Here is a 25,036-nt window from a genome sequence, read left to right as displayed (position 1 = left end):
CCGCCTGTCCCTCCGCCTGTCCCTCCGTCCGCCCGCCCGCCGCTCCCCTGCGGCAGCGCCCGGGGCCCGCCGCGCCGTGAGGGCCAGCAGCAGCCGCGGGCCCTGTGCCGCTGCGGAGAGGCCGCCCCGGTCTGTCCGCGGCTCCGCGGGCCGGGTCTCCCTTTGTCACTCACATCAGACCCGGGATGGCTTTTGCCAGCCTGAAGTAGCGGCTCACTGTTCTGGCATTCACAGCTGCGGTCACAGGCAAGGGATAATAGCGGGGTTTGCTCCCGAGCCGATGCGATGCTACCGAGCAAGACAGCGGTGTCTGATGGTGCGTTTGCATTCACCACCCAGCGATACGGGAATGAAGCTAAAGCTTTACAAACGCAGGTACCATTTGCCGTCTGTAGCGATGCTGAATTGGTTTTCTTTGTGATTGTAACAAAAAGGTGATTCTGACCCACTTCATGAGGCAGCCCGGCAGGGAGTGTCATACTCGCTTTCCTCGTGCTGTCACATTAACTTGACACTGTCCTTTAGTAAGGCTAGGTATCACAAACTGTATGTGTAATTATTCTTCATTGTCTGTTGTGGTTTAATCCCACTAGGCAGCTGAGCATGCAGCCACTTGCTCACCCTCTCCTAGCTGGGATGGGGAAGAGAACTGGAAGGCAAAAAGTATGAAAAGCTATGGGTTGTGATAAAGGCAGGTTAACAGGGAAGGCAAATGCTTTCCTGTTTATGTGCACAAACAAAGCAAAATAAGGAATTAATTCTCTCCATCCCATCAGCAGGCAGGAATTCAGCCATTTTCATTACTTCAGCACATATAACAGTGACTTAGGAAGGCAAATGCTGTCACCAGTCTCCCCTTTCTCCTTCTTCCCTGCTAGGCATGATCCCCCAGGGTGTGGAATATGCCTTTTGTCAGATGGGGTCAGCCATTTGGTTGTTTCCTCTCTATCTTCTTGCCCACCCCCAGGCTACTCAGTGAGGAGCAGAAGGGGCCTTGATCTCTGTGGGCACCTCTTAGCAAGAATGAAAACACTGGTGTGCTGTTAGCACTGTTTTCATCATAAATCCAAAACAGTTGCATCATGACAGTTGCATCACCTGTGTATAGCATGCTGTATAACATCAGGGTTTTTTTACACTTTGAACAGCTCCAGTTTAATAGAAATGTTCCTGCAGTTCCAGAGAACTTGGCTCTCAGATTCTCTCACCCCCGTCCAATTATAATAGAAAAACTGAAGGTGTCCAGTGATCAGAGAAATCACGTTGGAAGTGAGGACCTCAGCCTGAGAAGCTCTGGGATGTTCTCAGTGGTATCTGAAGAGAGACTTAAATTGGCTGTTCAGCTGGCAAAAAGGGACATCAAACAAAGACGTCTCGAAGAACAAGTGAAGCAGCAGGTATTTGGAGATGTCTTCAGTACACCGTTGTGGGCCCAGAAATCACCACCACAGAAGACTGAAGTATTTGCAAGTCGAGAAAATAAAAATACCCTGAAGTCTCAGACTCACTTGAGATGTCAGCAGAGGTTTGCCCAGCCTTCCCAAGGGGGGTCTGCCAGCTCTGACACGAATGTTCATCTCTGTGCAGTTAAGGAAGGAAAGCCAATACCAGCTGCTTTGGACTCTCCTCCCGCTCGCGACACAGGACCAGACCCCAGGCAAAATTTAAATAAAAAAACCCATCAAAATATGCTGGAAGTCCAGCGTCTGCAAAAAGAACTGAGGAGCTATGTCCAGAAAATTGAAGATATTATTAAAAAAGGTGTAAGACTGAACAGTAATTATGTTAGATGCATGTACACTAGTTTGTTCATCCCCCCCCCCCCCCCCATTTTTTGGGTTGGATTATAATTTGTATTTATGTCTGGACTTTTGAGAACCATCTATTTTTTTGAAAAGTAAATAAAAGAATAGCTAGCCAGCTTAAGCAGTTGGTGCTTTTGTAATAACTAGCAGGGGGTTTAACCGTTCCTAATTTTGAGTGCTTTATCTGCAACTTTGTCATAAAACTAATCATAAACATGATTTTTTAAAGAACTTATGAGCTATATTCTATTAGACTGTTTAGTCAAATTCTAAATAGAAACAGGATGTAGAGTTTACAACAACTAACTTGCGTTACTGTTAAAGGAACCCCCACAAATATGTGGTTTGGTTTTGCATGGAAAAAGCTTATTACTAAAGTATGTCTGTTGTCATTACTTAATTGGCATTTTCACAGGTTAAATTAAGATATAAAACTTTATATTCCGTGCTTTTTAGGGAGAGATAGAGAACTTCTAGATCCTGAAAACGAGCAGCGGCTTTGCAGTAGGAGACAGCAACAGGCTGCACGGTCAGCTCGGATGCTGTATGTGCTCCAGCAACAGGTGGGAGCATGGTTTTAAACTGGGATGCATAGGAGCTTATTTTGTTGTGATGAATTTGTCAGAAACTAACTGAAACAAGAGAAGTTATCTCTGAACTTGTATGGCATTCTAGTTTAGATCTGAATGGTGTGACTGATTTCCCTCATGGCTGGACAGAGAGGTGAGCATCACTGTTGGAAAATCTCAGATGCTACAGTGAAGATCTATTGTTCATTTATAGCCACGGAACTAATTCTGACTGACTTGCTCCTTTCTGTCTCCTTTCTTGATAAACAGGTAAAAGAAATTCAGGATGATTTAGAGAAACTGAGTCCTCATACAATCAAACATACTAAAAAGGTAAGAGGTAATTATTCTTCAGGCTGTAAGTGACTTATTGACAGAGTTTTCTGGATAATTGAGTTTGATTGTCTAGGTTGCAGCTAAGCCCTTTCCAGAAAGGAGATTTCCTTTGTCTCTTACATATTTCATCTCGTTCCACAAGAAGTATGGTTCACTTGGCCTGATACTGCTTTGCTGCTTCTCCTCACGTCTCATCTGCAGTAAATGAGAGGAAGGTGATTTGTCTTTTGCATTTATGTGGCTTCTAATTCCTTCTTCATTCCAATCATTCCAATTTCTTTTTGCAAGGAATTAACAATGTGTTTTACTCTTGACTGCTTTTTTTAGACTTCTGGTTGATGACACTCAGTCTTACCAGCCTTCTTTCTGATTTTCTTCTCTGTCCAGTGCCTTTCAGGGGGATGGCTGAGATCATGCCCAGTCTAGCCAATGTTGCCCTGATGTTCTCTTGTCCTTTTTCAACCTGCATTTTCTTCTGTAACAAAACAAGGAGGATTGAGAATTTCCTTGTTTGTGCAATTGTTGCACATTAGACTCCAGCCAACTGTAAATGGCTACTATTCTGTGTTGGCACAGGTAGTAGAAACATCATGACATGTTATACCCAGGCTGTTTTACCTGAGGCCAGCATGACATTGATAGGAGTACTCTTGTGAGGAATCTTGAGTAAATTACTTCAATGCCTGTTTTGTTTTGTCTCACAAATGGATTAATATCAATTAAAATTATTCCAAGCCTGAGTGTTTCTGCATGACATTTTGGCGACAATTCTTCCCGTGCTGTAAGCATCCATAGAAACTATAGTTATTAAAGCATTTATTTATTTTTCATTTTTCCAGTCTCGAGCAGTGTCCAGGTTGGCAGCAGCACACAGAGGAGCTGTACGAACCTTGCAGGCATTTGCCAATCAGTTTACAGATCAAACAGATGAGCAGATTCCTGCCCATTACAAGGAACTGGGCAGTCTCATTCGTCAACTGTCTCTCTGCTCCGCCAAACTAGAAGGGAATTCTTCCATTTCTGAAGCTATCATAGACATTTTGCTGCAAGTTGAGGTAGGAAAAAAACATTTGTTTTTGCAGAGACAGGAAAGAGGTAGTGAAATATGAGATTGTGTTAATTAAATGGCAGAATATATTACTGGATTTGTTTTTATTTTTTAAAGGCCATATTTTCTAATGTAAAAATGTACTTCTAATGTTCCTAAGTAATGGTGGTCCAAAAGAGACGTGCATACTAAACACAGAATATATCTACTGCTGGCCTTGTTGATGCTGTTCCTAGCTTTCTCAGCTGTCCTGGTAGAATGAGGACTAGTAGTGATAGTCGTAACAAAGCATCAGTTTTTAATTCATTAGTTATTTTCAGGAGAGAGAGAATTCACTTTTTACATAGGTATGCATTAATGTTTTACTACTCTGGATGTATGCTTTAGTCATCACTATCAGTAGTGAGCACCTGAGCATCTCATACAGTGTTGTGTACAGAGTTGTCCAGGCAGAAGATAAAGTTGTGGGTACAAGAGTTACTTGGCTCTGTGCCCTTCAATATCTTTTTTACTGATATCTGATGACTTACACATGTCATTGGTATCATAGAAAAGTTCTGACTCATGATGCCTGCTGCATAAATTTAAAAAAGCAATACCAGAGCCATAAGATACTTCCCTTAAAATACTGTTAAAACTGTAAGAACTATGTTTTTAATTTTAGTGTTAGGACCTGCTTATGAGAACAGTAAGAGTGCTAACTGCCTGGGAATGGAAAATGAGGTAGTTGTTTAAGTTTGGACATAGCATTGGAAGGAGTGTCTGTGTTACCATAGCCATGTGACTGTGAAATTTTTGTTGGTCTGTAGCCCTTGTGTTCAATTCTTTTTGAGCATTCTTTAAGCCAATGGTTTGCTGGAGTCAGTTGTAAATACAAAAATGTAAGCCTTTTCAGCAAGATTGAAGTTAATAATGTGAAAAAATTTCTACATGAACAAGCTATCAGTCTGAAAAAACCTGAAAGTTATCATCTGAAAAAAAAACTCAACAAAACCAGACCACAAAAGCTCCAGCTACTTAAAATGTCTTGAATTTGCTTTTCATTACATCAGATTTACTGAGAGAGTAATTAAAACTCTAAATATTTGATGCAGGATCTAAATTCACTGCTGGAAAGCAAGCAAACACCAAAAGCAGTGAAGAAATGCATTTCTCAGGCCAAATCTCCAAGGAACACCGAGCCGTTTCCAGGCAGAAAGCACTTTCTGTCTCCAAAAGGAGAAAAGAAACCTCTCACCTTAAAGGGACAGCATGGACAAGAGTCTAAAAAACCTCCATGTGCCAGGAGTCTTTTGACTGGTTTGTATTTTGAATAACTAAATACATTTTTATCACTTAACTTGCCATCTGCAGTTCAGTTTTTTAGTATGGTATTGTTGGTCAGAAGTTGGTTAGATGTTAGCAAATTAGTCTAACAAAAAACAGGCTGTGGTTGTTTAACTGTTCATACTGAAATGTTATTCTGTGTCTTTGGCTCAGAATTCCCTTGGTTGGTACAATTTCTTTACTCCTGGGAGCACTGGCTGTTTTATCCTGGCCAGTTAATTTCTGTTAATTGCTTTTGCACAACAGTCACACTTTTGTACCTAGAGGCACATGAGCTGATGGTTAAGCTGAAGCCTTGGGTGGGGGGGGTTTCACCACTGTCTTGCAGTGCAACTGTTTGGAATTGGCTTTCTATATCATTCTTTTGCTTTGGAAATGAAAAGAAAGGAGCTTTATTCTTTCTCAAGGTGTTGTGAGATAAATATACCTGAAGTGTTTTGGCACTTCATGAAAGCCACTGTAAGTTCTTACATTATTATAATATAAACTATAATAACTGTTTTTCTTCTTTGTGGTAACTTTCTCATATCTCAGGCTGGTTTGTACTACAATAGTAAGTATTCCCTACTGTCCACAGGTAGCAAGAATTCCATATGCTGAATTCTGGCAGTCCAGAGAGATAGTATATAAACATGTCATGGTTTCCATGTGTCCTGCTGCCTAAAAGAGGATGCTTTGTTATCACCACCTAGACCTCATATAGCAATTGCTCCCAAAAGACTTCCCCATGATTTGCATATATATGTGTATACATATATTTTTTTTTCAAATATCTCTGTACTTATAAATATGTACATGCACACAAGCCCCAAACCTTCCTGTTCATCAAAACAATGTAAGAAATACAATTTATTTAATACTTGTCAGGAAATACAAGGCTAGAATTTTTCATTTTGTCTTTGATTTTTATAAAATTATGGTAGAACTTAAAAGTTCATGATAAGGTATACCTAGACAGAGGTATCAAATACAGAAAAAAAGACAATTCTTGCCCCTTTCAACTTACAGTTAACAGTTCATGTTATTTTTAGTATAAATAAACACTGACATGTTGCAAATATTTCAGCAGTTCAACAGACAAACAGTTGTGCTCATATATTACACAACAAATGCCAAGAAGAAAGTGGTCCACCTACTTCAGAGAGAAATGCCACTTTGCAAGGAAGCACAGATGTACTGGTGAGAGCTAGAGCTGTAAAAAAGGATTCTGTCCTTGAAAGTGGTGCTTTGAAGAAGAAAGTTGTGTTATTGCCTGCAAAACCACAGGTATGGAAGTGATAAATCATTCATGTTGTCTTCTACTTGTTTTCTGGGATTTGTTGTATAATATAAGACACTGTCAAAGCTTCGCATTTCCTCACAATGTTGCTATTCTGAACTAGGAGACCTAGGGGGATAAACTGTGTCATCTGCCTGTTATTTCTAGTGGTTATGACTATTTTACCAAATGTTTTTTGAAAACAGTGTTTACTGTTCCTTGGAAATACGCTCTACAACTAGAAACAACAGAATTGGTAAGGAAAATGCTCACTGAAACTAGTTTCATGTTTGAAATTAAGGGGTTTTTTTAATCTGAAATTAAATCTGAAGTATCTTCCTCCTATGGTCATCTATCACAAAAAATGCACTCAGCAGTAATGTGCTAATGTTAGTAGGAGAATATAAGTTACTCAACCTTACTTATTTTGATAACAGAAATGATAAAATTTTATTATACAGGTTCTGGTTTCTGCTAAGTCCTTGCAACCAGAAAGAAGCTCCCTAGTGGAAAGAAAACAATTCTTAAAAGACTAGGGCTATATTTTGCTAAGAACTGTATTTTTCTTTTATTCTTTCCTCAGAGTATCACTTTTAACCAGGAAAATAAAATCTGACACAGTAACATAGATACATGGCTATGTAACTTTTACTGCTTCCTATCCCCGTGGATCCATGAGGATCATGGGCAGGGAGGTTAAGCATTTCAATAATTCGTATAGAGGGGGTGAGCCTAAGTGACCTTGTAACAGATGTAAAGGTGGGAATATTATAGTTTTGTGTCTGAATACAATGTTACCTTGGAAACCTTCTGTTTGGATTTATAAATGGTTAACATAGAGTCTAATTCTGAAAAATCAAAAGTAAGTTTTTTCCCCATGAAACAAAACACTGGAAAAGTTGGAACTGTTTGCAAAAATAATAGTTGCAGGATTAAGCATGTGTTCTGTTCAGGCACAGCTGTACTTTCCTTTAAAGCACTTGTAAATCCTTCACATACATCAACTGCAGCAAAGCCAGCAGGCATGATTTCAAGATAAAATCTGAAGCAGAATGCCAAATACTTTAAAAATTCAACTACCGGAAGAGGTGTTTTTAATGTGATCATGTTAATTTTAAGGGAATGCTGAAATCCTTAAAATCAAGACGGGCACACCCTCCAGGAAAGCATGCCCGATTTCAAGAGCCAACTATAGCTTTCCAACTAAAAGAGAACAAACGACCTGTTAAGGAGAGCAAAATGTCTTTCGTGCCTTCAAAGCCTCCACCTCGGTGTGCTTCACCCAAGCGGTATGTTTGCAGTCCCCTGGCACCCACCTTTGCCCTGCTTCCCAGGGGAAACACTTCTGAATCTGTGCTAGTGCCTAAAATAGAGTTGGCCACGCTTCAGTCCAGTGGCACAGCACAGCTTTCTGTCACACAGCTCCTCTCTTTGGCCACTTGGCCCAGAGCAGCCCCATTCCGCAAAGCCTGGGAAGAGCCAGGGCTTTAGTCTTGTGTTGGAGTTGCTGCCTGGGAGTCAAGGGCAAGCTGTGCAAGGCAGGGCAGTGTCAAAACACAGGAGGAGTGGGTAGTCCCAGCACTGCATTAAAAAGGTAAATATTATCTCCCTGTTTCAGAACAACAAGATACATACATTTGTCCCAGACAATAATGAAGTGCAGATTTGTTTACTCTAAACTCTATTCAACATACTGTTAGACAGGGGTCTCCAAATTTAAGTTGGTTTGGGACTGGTGTTTGTGGCATTTGAAGCAGGAGATCCAGGTGCTGGATCCGTACTAGGCAGTATGCATGGTAAGATGAGGAGTTCATTTCTCTGGACGGTATTTGTAGATAAGCATGTAGTTCCTGTTACAGCAGAAACATGATTCAAGATCCCTCATTCTCAACAGAATTTTTTGGATTACATGGTTTTAAAGTCTATTAACTTTCTCTCCGAAGTTTCTTGTAACTCTTCCAAACTAATACTGGAAATCACACTATTTCATTCTTCAGTTGTTAGAATGTACATTTTGTAACTCTCTATGCTACTGTGCTATTTTTGAAGACTAGCAAAGCTTGAAGCAAAAAATTCAAGAGGAGTGAAAATTCTAACTGACCTTTGCAGAGGAGAAATGGAAAAAATACAGAAGTTAAGGTAATGACTTTCTTTGAAAAATCTCATAAGAGGTGTCAGATCTGATATGAGCTTCTCCCCACTCCCAACAGTGAGAGTAAATGGAAAAATACATTTATGTAGTTTGGTGTTTTAAATTATTGTTGGCATACCAGGTTTCAGAATGGCATTGTCATTTTTTCTTCTTTGTGCAGGTCACAAACTCTTTCTCCACCCCAGTGTGCAGACAGAGCTGGGAAGGAGATACAGGAGTGGTCAGAGCCTCCATTAGACAAGACACAGGTAGTACAGACAAGCTCATGCCACTGCGTGAATGATGCCTTGAGAGCTGTCAAACATTTGTAAAGGGGCAACAAACAGTTCATTTTCAACTTAATGCAAGTCACTTTTGTTTTGGTTTGGGTTTTTTCTTTTCTTTCTTGTATTGGGTTTATGTCTTTTTCTTTTCTGTAGCATTTGTTTTTGGGATTTGTGTTTTTAAGGAGCAGGTTGCAACAAATGCTGATATTCTGAGTGAAAAGCTATTGGATGATCTTTTGGAAGATACTGCTCAGGAACTGTGGAGCATGGATCAGCATGAGAGACTCCAGGCCGAGGCCCTACCTGTGGCTGACACACATAGCCTGGAGTCAATGTTGCAAAGAATGGAAGAAATTGAAGTAAGATTTTCTCTCTTAGTTTCATTTGTGTCAATTTTTATTGCTCCCCATAAATGATAATATCTTTAAGTATCTACATTTTTAAATAAAGCAAGGTCTGACTGGATCAGTGTCTGAGATCAAAGACCTGGATGGAGGAGTTGGTGCTTCCAGAAGACACAGTCTAAGAACAGAAGCAGAGTGTTTGATTAATCTGTTGCTGTAAAGTTGGCAGACCTGAGTTTGCAACCCATGTCAAGACTTTGTGGCTTAAATCTTAGTGTGTGAGTGGGAGAATCAGTATAGTGATTATGTTGATTGTCTAACAGAATGGAAAGTATTTTAATATTAATTTGAATTTTTCCCCTTTGTGTGCTATAGAGTCTCAGTATTCTAGTAGCATAGGAAATATGCTCTGGCAATCCAAAATATTTCACAGGGTAACATGGAGAAGTCAGACAAATACATGGTTATCTGTGCCTTTTATTCATCTTTCATATAAATATTCTTACAGTTATGGTTTACTTGACTTGAGCTTTGTCATATATTGCTTTTTAAAAAAGTTTTCTTCAGTCTGTTTTTTCATAGTTTCTGGTTGGAGTTCCTTTTTGACCTTCCTGTTCTCTGAAATTTATTGTGACTTAGAACTACTCAGCTTAGTGCCATTTACTCCTAGAGATCTGTTCATCAGTTGGAAGTGTGAAGTTGCAGTGTCCTTGTCCCTGAGGCACTGGAGCACACACTTGGATTCACTGTTGGTAGGCAGGAGCAGCTCAAGGGCCCTTCAGTTGTTGGGCTAAGGGCTGTTCATCTGAAATGGGAGGAGTTCCTATGGGACCGGCAATTAGTTTTGTATTTGAGAATGACATTTTGAACCAGAGAAGTGTCTGTGTTTTCAATCCCCCACCCCTTTTCTGTGTTGTGTTACTGGCCAAAGTAGGCCTGCTTAGCCCAAGGAGGATCATGACGTGCTTGCTGTTAGTGACAATCAGTACAGCTGTGCTGACTGGCTCCTGTGTGTGTTCTGCCACAGAGGTACCAGGAGGCTGTCCGCAGGAGAGTCACCCAGATTGTCTACAGTGACTCCCAGTTCTGGGCCCAGGAAGACAAAATGGGTAATTTTGTAATTGTCTTTTTTAGTGCAACTTGGTTTCCCTGTCATCTGTAGGTTTAAATTCAGGTGTTTTGAAATCAAGGTAATTGGATTATGTGTGATCAAGTAGCACCACTCTGGCACATTTTTTCCATAGGTGCTTCTTTCAGAGGGCAGTTTCTAAGATGTAGTTCTAAAATCAGTACTTTATCAGCACTCCTTTTCTTTATCCTGTGGTTTGATTGAGTAGCATAGTGAAGCGACATTGATTTTCCATTAGATCACATACAACTTTACTGAAACTGTATTGTTAAACACAAGTTGGAAAATCTCCCAGTAAGACTGATGAAGATTTACCCCAGATCTTTATAGATTCTTTTTCCATGTCTTGGATTTACCACTGAATTTGAGAGACTGTGCTATTTTTACAGTGATATTTTCTATCTCTCTGCTAGAAGTATCCACTGCCAGCACAAATGATTTACACTAAAGGTAGTATTTCTAAAATGCTCAACTTTAAGACACTGAGCTGTATTTATGTTTTTTCTAATTTTGAATACTTTACTTACCTAGAGGACTTCCCCTTAAAAGAAACAAAAGTCTTTGTGAGGACTTAACGTGCAGTGGATGTAGTTTTTATCTTTCAGAAAACCAATTTAAAATAGTATTTTCTTCCTTCTAGAACTACAAATGGCATCAACAGCTGAAAAACTTACATCTCCTCATCCTGTTCAGATAACCAAATTAATCAGACACAGAGAACTTGAAACAGACATTATATTTGAGGAACCTTTTGACACCACGTAAGTGAAATACTTGGCCCTACACTCAACTGTGGTGCATAAGATCCATGTGACTTCATTACACTGACTCTTCAAAAAGAGACTTAAAAATTTAGTTTTGTCTTGATGATTATTTTATATTTCCAGTGATATTGATGAAAATAAAGAAGCAGACGAGAAATTGCAGACTGGAAATGACATTGTGCAGCCCTCGCCTCTGAATTCTCTACAGAAAGCATATTCTGTGTCTCTCTCTGTGCCAAGCAATGTGCTCCAGAGCATCTTGGATTATAACAGCAGATACAAGCATCATTTAAAGCTTATTTCCCATGAGGTGGTGGGCAGTTTCAATCCATGGCAGATTGCTGAGAGGTATATGAACTGTCTTTTTGTTTTGGAAGTGAAAGACTGGAATTTGAAAGCTGACTTTTTGAACCTTCTCCTTTTTTTGCCCTCTCTCTCTTAGTCTTGCAGAGCAACTGACAGAAGAAGCCCTGTGTGACGTGGCAGCAGAGCTGCAGGATGTTTGTGAGGACTATGCAGAAGCTGTATTCACGTCAGAGTTTTTGCAGCCGGTGCAGTGAATTCTTTCCCACCTGTCCCATCAACGTCAGCCTCAGCCTGACAGTCTGTGAGATTTTCTGCTCTGGATCTCCATCAAAGATTCATCTTAGGTTTTTTATAAAGCCATTATTATAATGTTTTCCTTTTCAGAAAGAACTTCCTTACTTTTCCTTTTATTGGCTAATCACCTTAGCACATGCCACCCTGGAGTGAGTTCTTTTGGAGATGTAGCAATCCAGGGAAGGATTCTCATGGCACAGCACAAATATGCAAACACTTGTCACTGGCTGTACTTGCAGGCTTGCTTGGGCCCTTGCCATCAGCTTCAGAATGGAGTTCCTGAGTATCTCTAGTACAGAATGCACAGGCAAAAGGAGACCTTCCAGTAGAAGCATGTGACAGAGATATTACTTTTTCTTAAACTAGTCTAATATGTTACATTTTTATCAGCATTTAGTGAGTGATTCAACCCCACACTCCTTTCTCTTAAGAATCCCATTGAAATCAAGAACAACAAAATAAATGAGCAATTGGCATTTCTGCAACATTAAATTAACTTGTTTCAAGTAATCAAGGTAGTAGTTTGGATTATGTCTGGAGTCAGAGCAGCAACTAATAATTACTTACATAGTATTATAGGGAAATGCAAATTCAGCCTTGAGGTAACCCAAAGAACATACAACAGTCTATTTCCTTTGTCAATTTTTTTCTCCAATGTTGTTCAATCTATAACGCATTCATTTATAATCTTCTAAGATTATTTTTATTTCTTCCAATTAGAAAATGTATTTTAAAAGTAATTTAGTTTCTATTGAAGCCTGGTTTACTATTTCAATCATTCTCAAATTTACATCAATTATAATGATGTAGATGTTACTGCTGAAGTGGAACTTTGCTGATACGTGATTTCTGTAATTTAAACCAGCTGATTTATAAAACTATAAGTCAAAAATTTTGAAGCAATTGTGTCTTTATGTGTATATATGTGTGTGAAAGTATTTTGAAGATGTTTTGTTTTTTAATAAACAACACTTGTTTATTATCACTGAACACAGTTTAATTTAAGATAACTTCCCTCTGAATCCATTTGGAATAGCACAGCATATTCTATGATTCTATATATCCATGGTCTTTCTCTAGGATTGCTTTCTTTGATGTAGCACCTTTGGGAGAGCAATCCTTGTCAAATCTTTTAAACAGGACGTGTGTCCAGCAGCAGAGGCAGTGTAGCTCGAGGGCAAGCTACAGCACATACTAGCACTGTCACCCCTAGCTGGGGGAAGATGAACCATAGTTTACTTGCAGTTGGCTCTGGAGGTGGGAACTGCTGGGTGTTCTGGCTATTCCACTTAAGGCTCAAGCAAAACCACTTAGCTTGCCGTGTTCTCAGGGGAATTAGCTGTGGCTCTTGAATGAAGTGTTAAACAATACCCCTAGCAAATCATGCAATTATACCTACCAAGTTGGTGTTGGCACAGAGCCTGTAAGTTGCTTTAAGACTCGTTCTTTAATTTTTGTTTGCTTGGTTTTGTTTGCTTGGTTCTTTAATTGTAGGATTTTTTGGGGCAAAACTTTTGTTCACTGCCCTTTATTTAGTGGTGTTCTGACACACTGTAGTAACGTACAATCCCTCCTAAGCTCTCTGCCAGCCTCCTCCCATCGTTTCTACAGGAAGGGCTGTGATTTAAGTCATTCCGTAAGATTAATTTCTCCCAGTTATTGGGGGTTCTGTAGAAGTTCACTTCTCTACTTTTAGAGATGTGCTGCTAGTGAGGCTCTTGAAGAGGGACGAACCCTGTAAATTCCCTAATTCCGCTTTCAGCAGACTCTAAGCCACTTGCCTATGGCTGACTTAAAAGGCAGCTTTGCAGTTGTTCAGCCACTGCATTGACATGGGGCTTGGCAACACCCGGAGGAACGTTGCTGTCGAAACCCAGAGCAGCCGCTGGCAGGGGCGGCTTGGCAGGGGCAGTGCCGCCGCAGCAGCCGAGCCGTGCAGCCCCAGCACCGCGGCCCGGCGGCGGGACAGCGCCTCTCGGGCCCGGACAGCTGAGGGGGGAGCCGGGCACCGCGCGGGTCTCAGCTCCGCCTGCTCTGGGTGCCCGCAGCTCCGAGGGGCGCCAGGACGGCGAGGGAGCCGCGACCCCTCCCCGGGAGGCGTGTCGTGAGGGCTGCGGGCGAGGCGAGCTCCAGGCGGAGGGTCCTCGCCGGCAGCGGCGGGGCGAGAGCCGCCGCCGAGCCCCTGCCGGGGGCGGGGAGCTGCTCGCACCCCGCGGCCGCTCTCTCCAGGCCGTATATGCGCAGCCACCTTCCCGTGCTGGCCCGGCCCGGCCCGGCCCCCGCTCTCGGCGGAGCCGCTCACTGCGCCTTGAGTGACGGCGGCTGCGCCTTTGGCGGCGGGCGGGCGGCACCGGGCGGCGGCGTCTCCCGGCCGCGTCTCTCAGCGCCGCAGGCAAGGGGGCGGCGCGGGGCCTCTGCTGAAAGCCGATGGGGCGCCGGAGAGCGGGGTGCCGGAGCGCCCAGCAGGCGAGCACCTGACGCGGCTGAGGACGGCTTGGCTGCGAGCGGGCAGCCCTGAAATGGCGAAAGCTCCCCTGCCAGGCAAGTGCCGAGCCTGCGCGGCGCAGTGGGGCAGTCCCGAGGGGAGAGCGAGGCCCCTGGGGCGGGATGGGGCGGCCCCGAGGGGAGCGCGGGGCCCCGGGGGCGCGGCGGGGACGAGGCTCCGGCGCGTTCCCCGCCCACCCGCGGCTCCGCGGCAGCGCCGGCCCCGCGTCCTTCGCCGTCGGCCCCGCGGAGCGGTGAACGCGAGCTCGTGTGAACGAGGCGCGGGTGCGTTTGACCTCGCCGTCGTTACCGAGCACGGCCCGCTCTGCCTTCGGCGCCCGCGTCTGCCGGGGCCGTGCGGGTCTGCGGGGGCGTCGCGGGCGCCCAGCGCCGCTGCCCGGCCTCCTGGTGCTGCTCCGGCAAGGGTCTCTCCCAGCTCCCGGGGAATTCCTGGCTGCCGCCCGCTCGGGAGAGGCAGCAGCCGTGGTGAGAGAACAGTACAGGTGTGCGGTTTGGTGGAATCTGACGAAAGCCTGCGCTGCGCCTTGCCCATTCCCGTAACTCGTGCTTCCTCGGGAGCCTGAGCGGTGTGGAGGTTGGAGGTCGGTTGGCTGGGGCTGAGAGCAGGGCTTGAGGGTGCTCAGCAGCAGCACCCTGATGTCCCGTGCCCGGTGGCAGCGCAGCCTGAGCGAGGCAGCGTGTCTTGTGCGTGCACGAAGCCAGAGCGGATGAGAGTGCAGTTGCTGATGCAGAAGTGGTTTCCTTCTAGGTTGCACACAGAACCCATTGCTGTTGCCGGTGAAGGCCTAGCTGCTATGACTGAAGGGTCAGTATGTGACACTTCTGGTGTTTGGTGCCAGGTTTGGACACAGCTTTACAGCAGCATGGCAGTATTAAAGCTAAACCCAAAAGGATGGTTTTTTCCAGCACATTTATTTCTTTACTCCCCCAAAATAAACATGGGTTGGTGGTAGCCCAGAGATGAACACTCAGGAACATGAGAGCATTAATATTTTCAGAGGATGCAAATAAGTATTGAACTAAATGTTTCTTTTCCATCTTTGGAAGATGAAGAATTAATCGAATGGGCGAAAAGTCTCATGGCTTTTTTTTTTTTTTTTGGCATTAGCTTGCAGTTCTTGTAAGTTTGATAGGAAAATAAGAGGGCATTGCTTTTGCTTTCTGTGATACATAAATAATGCAGCCTGCATACGTACTTGTCATGTTCAAGTACAGTTTTGCACAGGAATTTTAAAGCATAGTACTTGTCTTGGATGTGATTTCACTGAAAGAGTATATATTTTGAAAGAAGCTTTGTAATGTCAATACTCACTGCAAAGAAAAGTAAGAGACCGTTCACAAAGAAGGTCTGGAAGAAACTATCTGGTCTAGGCATAGGGAAAATGTGATGCTTTTATAAGTTGAGCGTACCGAGTTTATCAATGTGAGCTGCAATATGCACAAATATTTAAAAGTTGTTTTGCTTGTATGTATCCTACCTTGCCGCCCCTGCCAGTGCTGTAGCCTTACCTCAAATAGAAAGGAAGACCAAAATTGTAGTGAAAATATGCTGTTTGCTCACTGTTGAATGACAGGTGTGCTTGTAAAGGGCTTTTGGACATGGTCCACACTTGACTCATTTGAGTAGCCAGATCTCACCTGGTGAACTCCAGACCCCAAGCTCTTGGAAGTAGTCCCTATGCAGAAATGCTTGGGCATTTGCGAGTCTTGATTGTAAAACCACATAAAGACAATTGCAGATCACCACCTGGCATGTCCCTGTGGGAGTGGTAGAGTATCTGCTTTTCAGCTCTGACTTAATTTTTAACAGAGCACAGTGACTCAAAAAATGCCAGAACCTCCTCAGAAAGCCAGAATCTCTGCACTATGAAAGTAGAGACTTTCAGATATGTTGCAGGCAGTCCACCTACAGTCATTGCAGGAAAAAATTGGAAAATATTCATATATTCTCTGGGAGTCAGTTTGGAGGAGGTGATGACACTGCTGAGAGGGGGGTGAAGTTAATTTTGGCTGTGGGGAAGCTGGCATCTGAAGCAACAAGAAACAGCTCTGGGAGATGTACAGTGTTTACAGGAAAGTTTGATCTAGGATTTGAAGTCTGAACAGTCATGTTAAACCTCTTTTCTCTCTTCCTCCACCTCACTAGTAATCCTGTAAAGTGCAAGACTGCAAATGTCGCTGGTACCTTAAAATAGTGGCTTTAAGGTCTACATGGCGTAGTTTCATGATTTATTTTCTGTACTCAATATTCAAATATATGCCTATCCTTACCATCTGCTGCAGAACTGCCAGTGGAGGGATATACAGAGTAGACAACCAGGGATTTCTCACTGTGAAATTGCTGTGACATGAAAGATATTGAATGAGGAATGGGGGAGAGGAGCTGGTTGTGTTGGCCACTCCTGACCACAGTGGCCATCAGTTAGGTCTTTCATGTCTTGACAAGAGAACCTGCAACTGTCTCTAACTATGTCTGGCTTTGTCACCTATGTATTTTGACAAGGAAGCTTGACATCTTGACTTGATCTTCCACTTTTTTCTTCCCCATCCCCTTTGGCATTTTATGTTCTCTCTACCCTCCCTCTCACCTCCCACTGTTATTTTTCTTCCTCTGCTCCTTTAGCCTCACAGTTTTGTAGGCCTCCTACTCCATGCCCCTCCTCAGCCCCTTCTGCTGAGTGTGTTCCATTTCAGCTTCAACTGATTTCATTTCTGTTCCAGTCTCTGGTGCAGATTCATTCTGATTTTGGATGAGACCTGCTATGTGGTGGCACAGCAGGCCTCATCCAGATGAGGAGGCTTGCTATCAGTGATGGCATATGTGGTCCATCTGTTTTGCTGGTCAGTGTGCAGGCAATGACTTCCTCTGATAAGCATCTCCCTCTATCTTGTATGAGCTCCTCAGTCTTAGGAGTGCCTCCAGTAGTTAAATGCACTTACTTGTAACATACATCTTCAGTTTTGCGATTTCCAGATAAGAAATAAAACATAACTAGGAAATAATAGTGGGTGAGCTTGGCCTCCAGTAAGTCTTAACTTCATAGTCACTAGGTAACACTGTGTGGGTAGCTCACTTAAATCACTTAATGGGTAGGCAAGAAGCATCTGAAACCTGCAAAACAAAAGGAACTATTATTATGCAACAATAGTCAGTTGCAATAGCAAAGGTCATTCCTCCTACCCAGCATCTCTATCCAAATGAAAAAATGACTTGTACTTTTAAATTTTATTAGGACAACTGCCCCTGAATTCAAAATGGTGTGCTTCTGAAACAAGTTTTGACAGGTGGAAATTTTCTAATCTGTGTAATAGAGTCTATTTTTTATTATTTTTTAATTGAGATTCATTCAGTCCTCAATATTTGACTGTGTAAGAGACCGAGTTTCCAGTAGCTATGAGAACACTGTGTGCTGTTTCATCTCTACCTAGGAGTGGTGATAGTATTCAGGAGTGCTTTCTTTATGATTGCCTGTCTTCTGGCATGTGCTTATGTCTGGGCTTGACTGGAAATTGGAAAATTTTGCCAAGCAAAAGATGTAGAAAAAGGCTCGGCCTGCTGCAAAGCTTGAAATCTGTGATAATATGACAGTGAAGTAAATAATATTGAATTCATTTTACAGTAAAACCCAATGCTGTAATTGCATCCAATGAAAACTGGAGCTCTTACCCCAAGCTGCTGGAATGCATTTTCCTGGCAAGTCTGATGTGAGCACACCTGAGCTACGATGGCCTCTGGAACCAGCCTGTGATGCTGCCAGTACACAAGGGGCTGGTATGGCTGGCATTTGGGTCATCCTGCATACTTTCTGTCTGTCCTGCTTGCCTGAAGAGGTAGCCAGTGATACATACATTGGTAAGGAGAAGAGGGAGATGCTGGAGTGACTCTTAAAGTGATGCTTCTAGACTGAGCCTACTGTGCTGCTACTCTGCCCTCACAAGTGTGTTTCAGGAATGAAGTCATCATACTCTTTCATTCCCAAAGAGTATGTGCTGTGATGACTCCAGTAAAGGGGTTTTTTTCAATTGCAGTAAGTGTTTTTAAAAACTATTTCAAAATTAGGAGAAGGCAGAATCAGTGAAGAAAGGTAACATGGCTGTGGTTTCACAGCAGGGCTAGGCTTACTTCCTGCTGCATTTGAAAATTAATTTTCTGCTCGTTAGACCCAGTAGCAGATTCAATCCCTGTGTCTTGGTAAGGTGTACTTAGAGGTCATAATTTCCACAGGGAAATGTTCCTTCCTTTTTCCAGAAGATATTCTTGTACTCTCACATGTTTCACCTCTAGGTGTATGCTGCCTAAGGACCTGGGGCATGTAGTGTATTGTGCTGTCAGAATTGATACCAGTTACTGGAATGGAAATGGAAAGTAGATGCCTTTTCTTTCTCCTGACTGGGTGTGCATTTTGAATACTATCTTTGCTTAACAGGTAATACTGAAGCAGCATTTTGGTACTGGTGCATGTGCATACTGTTTAGTGACAATGGTGAACTGTTCTGTCTTAGGATGCTTGGGACTTCTATGATGAGTGTGTTTTGGACACCAGGCCTTCCAAAGGATATTGAAAAGTGATTAAAGTTGGGAATCAACAACATTAGCTATTCAGTTTTCAGAGGAAAACCTTTGCTTCTTAAACTTTTTCAGAGCCTCTTCAGCCTCACTTCACTTCTTACCTGTTTTTCTGTTTTTATTTCCTTAGTCCTGAAAATGTTGTCTGAAGACCAGTAGGGTCACTTTAATTCCTCTTGTGTTTTTTCTTTTTTTTTATCTCTCTTTTAGAATCACCCTCATATCACATGTAATGAAGCGTGCTCATGCACTGCTTTATTGTCATATCATTGCCAGCTTGTAAAAAAAAAAAGACACCTTTGGAAAGAATTTGGGTTTATGCCTCCTGAGCAGAGAAAGCTAGAGCTGATTCTTCTCTTATATATGCTTTTCAACTGCTATTGATTTCTTATGGAACTATGTTAGAATGAGCCCTGCTGGTGTTTGTGGGTGAAAGTAGAATTGGCATTTTCCATGGCTGTTCCGCTCCTTAGGTCTATTTGTGGAACATATCAGAGATTGCATCATTTTAGTGGGTTGTTCCTTCTCTGGATGGACAGCATTAGAAGCTGCTGGTATGTGAGTGGGAACTGTTTCTTCTGCTGTTTGCTGGAATTATGTACACTCACTAAACACCAAGGATTAAATTTGCCTTGCATCTGAATTAGGATGACGTGTACAGAAGTGCAGTCTGACTTGCCTTCGACCGAAGTGCGAGTGTTGCATAATAGAACATGGAACTATTTCTGTAGCAATTTTTAGTCAAACAAGATCCTGCCTGTTTCGCTGCTTATCACGAGAGATTGCAGCTGATTGTGATCTGTGGCTCTTCCTCTTATGGAAGCTGTTACGCAGGATATGGATTTCAGTTTAGATCCTTACTTATACATAGTAGGGGTAAGGAAATGAATGTCTGACATGCATCACAGCACCTCCATCAGTCACCAGATCACCGATGCAGCAAAGTACCAGTGAAATTCCAGCTGTTCTTTGTTGAAGAAAAAAAAAAAGACTTTTTTTTCTGAGGAAAACCCCTAATTGTAATCTTAATTGCAATTACTTACAGTTAATGGCAGCCTTACTGGAGCACTGAGCTTCTGTTCATAGTGCTGCAACGATGGCTCTGCTCTTGGCTTCTCCCTTGCTTTTACTGTGGCTGTGTGCTCAGGGCAGGCCCCTGCCAGCTCCCTCTGTGACAGGTCACTGTCCCAACTTGCAGCTCTGTGCAGAGAGAGCAGGTTAGATAGGAAACTTATGCTTCTTCTAGAAGAAAAGCAGATGTGCATTTCTGTGGGGTCTCCTTCCACCTGTGGGAAATTTTACTCTTATATCCTACTATAGTTCTGTCATGCTGCCCCAACAGCTTGTGGGGAACTACTGTATGTACTTCCAGTTCAACTATTGTGACTCACAAATTGGTCGCGTAGTGTTCAAGGCATTTCTACATGTTTTCCCCTTCTTTGATCAGAAATTGTGATACTGAACAGCTGAAATGCAATTAAAGTTCCTACCCAGCTGCAAAAATTTTTGAAATCTGGCTGCTAAGAGTCAGCTGACTGGTCTGATAAAGGGTAGGTTCACTGCCATAGAAGCATAAAGTGTCATTACCAAGGAGCTCACCTGTGCACTGAAGTAGGGCTGGTCTTTTCATTCTCTGAAACAAAATTATAAAATAAGATATGCAGCAGTTGACAGTGTAAATCCAATCAGTGAGTCCAGGCAATGCCAGTGCCTAATAAAATCAAGAAATGTTAATAGAGTCCTCTGAAGGTGCCTGATGCTAATCTGCTGGCACAGAAGGAAGCAGACTCAATAGGACTGATGTATTAGGGCAATGCAATGCAGTCCAGCCAGCAAATCAGACTAGATGTGGAGAGCTGGTGCAGTAAGCTTCACGCATATTTGTGCTGCTGACTGTGGTTGTGTTTAAGCTGCTTCTAAATTTAGAAGCATTCCCAGTGCAATATAATAAAACTCATGCTCCCAAGATCTTTTCTCATAGCCAGAATTTATGCCTGGATATTTGTGACACTTTTCCCTGCCCTCCCTTCACATTCTACATCAAACTCCAAGGTCCCTGGAACCATGGGCTTTTTTTGTGGGGTGAGTACTATTATTGATTTTCAGCCAGGCTAGTGGCAGTTCTTCTCCAGGGAATTGCTGTTTGCTTTGGAGTACCTATGAACTTTCTAAATTTTTTTATTTTTATAGCCTACTCCTTCCTTTCGTTCTTCCTTCCTCTCTCTCCCCCTCCTTCCCTTGCTCCCTCCCTCCTTCTATCCAACCCTCCATTCACCACTCTGTTTTTTTTTTTTGTGGTGCCTCCCAGCTTGTGCTTTTGGAATATTGGAATGCCTGCTCTTCCAAGCATTGACCCAATGCAGACTTTTTTTCATTTAAGTTCAGAATAGTGTTCTTTATACCACTATTTTGATGACTGTAATGATGCATTTTAGGATAGATATGTATCTGAATGGAGGGGCTCCAGTAGCTGCCAGATACCACTGGACACATTCCCAATACATGCTGTACTCTTGTAATGAATACTGACTCCTTCATAACCATTAAAAAAAAAAACATATTAAAATGCTATTAATTGAGTATTATTTTTACTTACTTCTTAATAACCAATTTTTTAACCCTATTAAAATGCTATTAATTGATTATTGTTTTTACTCACATCTTGGCCAGCTAAAATCTGCTGCTTCTTACCACCCTTCACTTATATTTCTGATTAATTCAGCTATAGGTGGAGTAAATGAAGAACAAAAGGCTGTGACCTAGTGGCATGTTTTCTCCAGAATAATACAGAAGGATGCATCCTCTATTTGAGTTGCTCTTTTACTACTGAGAGAAGAAGAATGCTTTTGTGGCCAGGGGCTCAGGATATTAGAATCAGGTCTGATGTCATCATTTGCGGAAATGAATAAAACGAAGGACACTATTCTGGTGGGTAATGAGTGTCCTTTCTACAATAGTGTTGCTAGGGGTATGGTGGATTTGATCCCTGGTTCTCTGCTGATTGTAGGGAGATTGTGTTGTTAATATAAGGAATACATTTCACTGCTTCTTTCTAGTGTTGGGTTGCTCAGATGTGAGGAGAAGTCAGATATTTAGACAAGTCTGGTTTACTAACTACAAATTAGTTTGAATATGATAATCCATTAGGACCATCTAATGACTATATTTGGACCATCTATGACTATATCTGTTACTGTACCTATTCTGATGTGGTTTTCCCTTCCTGTCTTCAAATGGCAAGCTTCAAGTGAAAGCCCCAGGCCCCAGCACAGCAGAGCTCTCTGATGAAGCCAGTTCAGTGCGTGAGAATTAAGTAGCTTGTCTGCAAATCTGTGAGCCAAATAAGATGGCACTTATTTTAGGAGTTAAATTGAATTTAAGTGGGAGCTACTGTTGTGTCCTGGGGAAATGCTGCTTTGTGTCTTAGAAACAATGTGCAATTTGAGTGTTGGAATGGAACAGTCAGATGAATTAAACAGGAAAGAGTTTATCTTTTGAGATCACTGCATTAGTTGAATGCAGGCTTATCTTTAACACCAACTTGTTTTAATCACTTTGGTTAGGTGGAAGTATTTTTTTGCCATCCTGAGAGCTCTGTCTGGCTGACAGTTGAGGTTAAAGTGTGCATGATGACCATCCTCCTGAGGCACCTACACAAACTGAGTCATTAATGTGTTGTGTCAGGGTCTTTTCTGGAGCAGAGGTGAGCATTCCCTTGCGTTAATGTGAGTCTCCTTGTGTTTCCAGCTGGCCCACGCCGATTTGGTGGCACTCAGCGGCACGTGCAGAGTGTTCTCAGAGACTCTGTAGAGAGCTCCGATGATGAATTCTTTGATGCGCGAGGTGAGTACACATTTTTGTCCTCCCCTCCCCGCTTTTTTCCCCCAATTTTGCAACAACTAACTAAACTCCTTCGTGGATGAACTGACAACATTGTCCTTATCAGACAAAACCTCCATCAGTTCTTCTCTGCAGGATTTGTGAATGGACCTAAATTTACAGGAGTTTGGTGATGTGCTGGGGTGGATGAGTGAGCTGCCCTGAGCTGAGTCTGGTGTCAGAAGCAGCAAGACCCCACCAGTGCCAGTGCAGACCTCATGGGGTCTGACCCTGGTGCTTCCCAGCTCAGATGGTGTATGAGGTTACAGTGGGAGTGTTCTTGTGCACAGTTCCTGATGAAGGCCATGAGTGTCCATGTTACTGATGGCCAGCTTTAAAGACCAACATCTTAGGTTTTCCACTCTATCAAAACTTTCTCTGGAGGGACTGGATCTCTGCTTGTTCAAGGAGCAGTATTTGAATGCTTGCGGATTTCATCACAGGGTATTCTGACTTGGAAGGGACCCACAAGGATGCTTGAGTCCAGCTCCTAAGTGAATAGCCTATATGGGGATCAAACCTGTGACTATGGCACTGTGCTCTAACCAGCTGAGGTAACTGCAGCACTCCCTACGTCATCTGTGAGGCCCTGAATCTTGACATGGTTGGTAGCATGCCAAGTTTTATTCTGAAGTGGGAGAAGAATCTGTAGGTTGTGTGCATACACAGTCTCCCACCTCCAGTGGGAGGCTGGGGCTCTGGTTTTGGTTCTGTTTCCAGGAAGCAAAATTTACACTTTTCTGACACATTTCACTTGCTTTTTCTGAAAGGGCTTTCCTTAAATACTTAAGTTTTAATGTCAAAAGTAGTCTCTGTAGTCTGAAATGCTTGTAATGACAGTTGCTATCATTTTTATAATGGTTACTTGAAATAAAAAGTCGCTGCTATGTAAAGATAATTAACAACATCTGTTACTGTGTTGTTAATCCCTAATAACAGACTTTTAGTGAGAATAATATGTGATAAATTGCTTCTGTGGATCAAAATTAAATGTGCATGGGAGACATCTAAGCATGAAGAGAATGAGAGATCGTGATCTTTTCCCACTGGGTATTCAATGAGAATAGGATACTCAAATTGTTTAAGCTGCATTTAAATCTTAAGCTTTAGTGAATGGAAGAGTTGGAAATAGAAAATAAATATACCCTATGCTGATCTTTCTCCACACTGCCTTTGTGCTTTGTAATGTTCTACCATGTGCTTAAAATAGCTGTCTTGATGATTTCAGCAATGTTTCCAAATTCTCTGTAAAGCTGCAGTTGTAACTTTGAGCACCAAATCATACTTCAATTTTTTTCTCCATAAAGAGAACTAAAATGATGATGTTTCATACATTCTAGATGGCATAGTTTTCTTTGATGAGAATAGATCAAAAGTGACCAGATTCTGTCTTTGTGGGAGTATGATCACTTACTGTGCTTGATGGAATATTCTTTTGAATGATCAGGATCCATTGTTCAGTAATGCTTTGAAGGTCAGTTTGATGCCTGTATTTTTTGAGCTGGTGAGGCATGCATTGTAGACTGAGAACAAGAAATGCACTTTGAATTGGCTGGACATAGTCCATAATGAGTTGGCACAAGTATTTCAAAGTTTAGATTACTTGATAGCTTGCAAAAATGCTTTTCAAATCAAGTTTTGTTTAGATAGATTTTCATTTCTTTGTATCCTGTAACTGGTCAGCAGAGAGGTATCAGCAACTCCCTATCCATGGCCCACCTTGAGGAGGTTGCAGACTGTGATGAGGTCTCCCCTCAGTCTTCTCTTCTCCAAATGGAACAAACTGAGGGACCTCAATCGTTCCTCATAAATCTTGGTCTTGAGGCCATCCAGCATCTTGGTTGTCCTCCTCTGGATGCTCTCTAATAGCTTTAGGTCTTTCTTGTAATATGGCACCCAAAAGTAGAGACAGGACTCACTGTGAGGTTGAGCCAGAGCCAACTAGGGTGCTGTGCCTGATGCACCCCAGGATGCTGTTGGCTCTTCTGGTTGCCAGGATGCATTGTTGACTCATATTCAATTTGCCATCAGCCTAAACCCTCAGATCTCTTTCCCCATGGCTTCTCTTCAGCCCCTTCTCCCACAGGTTGTAGGTGTAACCAGAATTACCCCATCCCAAGTAATCCAGCACTTGCACGTGTTAAATTTCACATGGTTGGTGATTGCCCAGCTCTGTGGTCCATTCATAGCTCTCTGCAAGGCCTCACTACCCTTGAGGCAGTCCATAGGTCCTCCTAATTTAGTATCATCTCTGCTTTCTCCCAACCAGTCTTTCAGAAATAAAGTGTTTAAATGTCAGGAAAATAAATGTACACAGAAACATAAATACTTGCAAAAGTGGCAGAAGGCATTTCTGTACTCAGAATCTCTCTTGGTGATAAGGGAGCTTCTGTCTGTGGTAGAGAAAAACATATGTGTGGGCTGAAGTAATTGGCATTATCAGTAGATTAAATTTAGTACCAGAGAAACAAGAGGTGTTTGTTTATGC

At 42.4% G+C, this 25,036-nt stretch overlaps 2 protein-coding genes and 1 long non-coding RNA gene across 12 annotated transcripts in view; 2 read left to right on the top strand and 1 right to left on the bottom strand.

The window, feature by feature from the left end:
- On the top strand, positions 1–12,582 carry KIAA0753 (KIAA0753 ortholog). 5 transcript variants are annotated; one of them, XM_064394302.1, is made up of 15 exons: positions 1–375; positions 1,149–1,761; positions 2,262–2,368; positions 2,645–2,707; positions 3,550–3,765; positions 4,853–5,057; positions 6,154–6,350; positions 7,462–7,631; positions 8,392–8,481; positions 8,655–8,742; positions 8,943–9,119; positions 10,132–10,213; positions 10,874–10,994; positions 11,121–11,345; positions 11,440–12,582. In XM_064394302.1, exons 1-15 carry the CDS (start codon positions 286–288, stop codon positions 11,555–11,557), a joined length of 2,562 nt encoding a protein of 853 aa, XP_064250372.1. In that variant the 5' UTR covers positions 1–285; the 3' UTR covers positions 11,558–12,582. The 5 variants fall into 5 exon arrangements, with proteins under 5 accessions (XP_064250372.1, XP_064250373.1, XP_064250371.1 ...); XM_064394303.1 differs by having other exon boundaries at positions 6,151–6,350; positions 8,949–9,119; XM_064394301.1 differs by having other exon boundaries at positions 6,151–6,350.
- A 1,108-nt stretch (positions 12,583–13,690) lies between these two features.
- The window catches only part of PITPNM3 (PITPNM family member 3), a 36,712-nt gene continuing 25,366 nt past the window's right edge, over positions 13,691–25,036 (top strand). The window contains exons 1-3 of one of the 6 annotated variants that reach the window (XM_064394296.1): positions 13,692–14,138; positions 21,392–21,597; positions 22,417–22,512. Coding sequence is in view for 1 of the 6 variants with exons in the window: in XM_064394293.1 (XP_064250363.1) it covers positions 14,117–14,138; positions 22,417–22,512 (118 nt within the window). In the remaining 5 variants the exon portion in view is untranslated. Of the gene's footprint in view, positions 14,139–14,466; positions 14,585–21,391; positions 21,598–22,416; positions 22,513–23,078; positions 23,103–23,132; positions 23,153–25,036 lie in introns of those variants that run through there. The other 5 variants (XM_064394294.1, XM_064394293.1, XM_064394297.1 and 2 more) reach the window with 5 other exon arrangements.
- Positions 16,561–24,651, bottom strand: LOC135283472 (uncharacterized). The gene is made up of 4 exons (XR_010349221.1): positions 24,268–24,651; positions 19,713–19,869; positions 17,770–17,925; positions 16,561–17,214 (listed from the first exon to the last, which is right to left on the bottom strand). It is a non-coding gene; the product is annotated as an uncharacterized LOC135283472 (long non-coding RNA).

This window comes from Passer domesticus, chromosome 19 (genome assembly GCF_036417665.1).
Source record: "Passer domesticus isolate bPasDom1 chromosome 19, bPasDom1.hap1, whole genome shotgun sequence".
NCBI classification, from domain to species: Eukaryota; Metazoa; Chordata; class Aves; order Passeriformes; family Passeridae; genus Passer; species Passer domesticus.
The sequence above is the reverse complement of the archived record's forward strand: the minus strand, read 5'-3'. Positions and strand labels throughout refer to the sequence as shown.

Excerpts from the sequence above, each read along its gene's own strand:
- KIAA0753 (XM_064394301.1), top strand. The coding sequence starts at position 286 with ATGCTACCGAGCAAGACAGCGGTGTCTGATGGTGCGTTTGCATTCACC. Across the intron at positions 2,369-2,644 it reads TGTATGTGCTCCAGCAACAG|GTAAAAGAAATTCAGGATGA; the intron begins GTGGGAGCATGG and ends CTTGATAAACAG. Across the intron at positions 11,346-11,439 it reads CCATGGCAGATTGCTGAGAG|TCTTGCAGAGCAACTGACAG; the intron begins GTATATGAACTG and ends TCTCTCTCTTAG.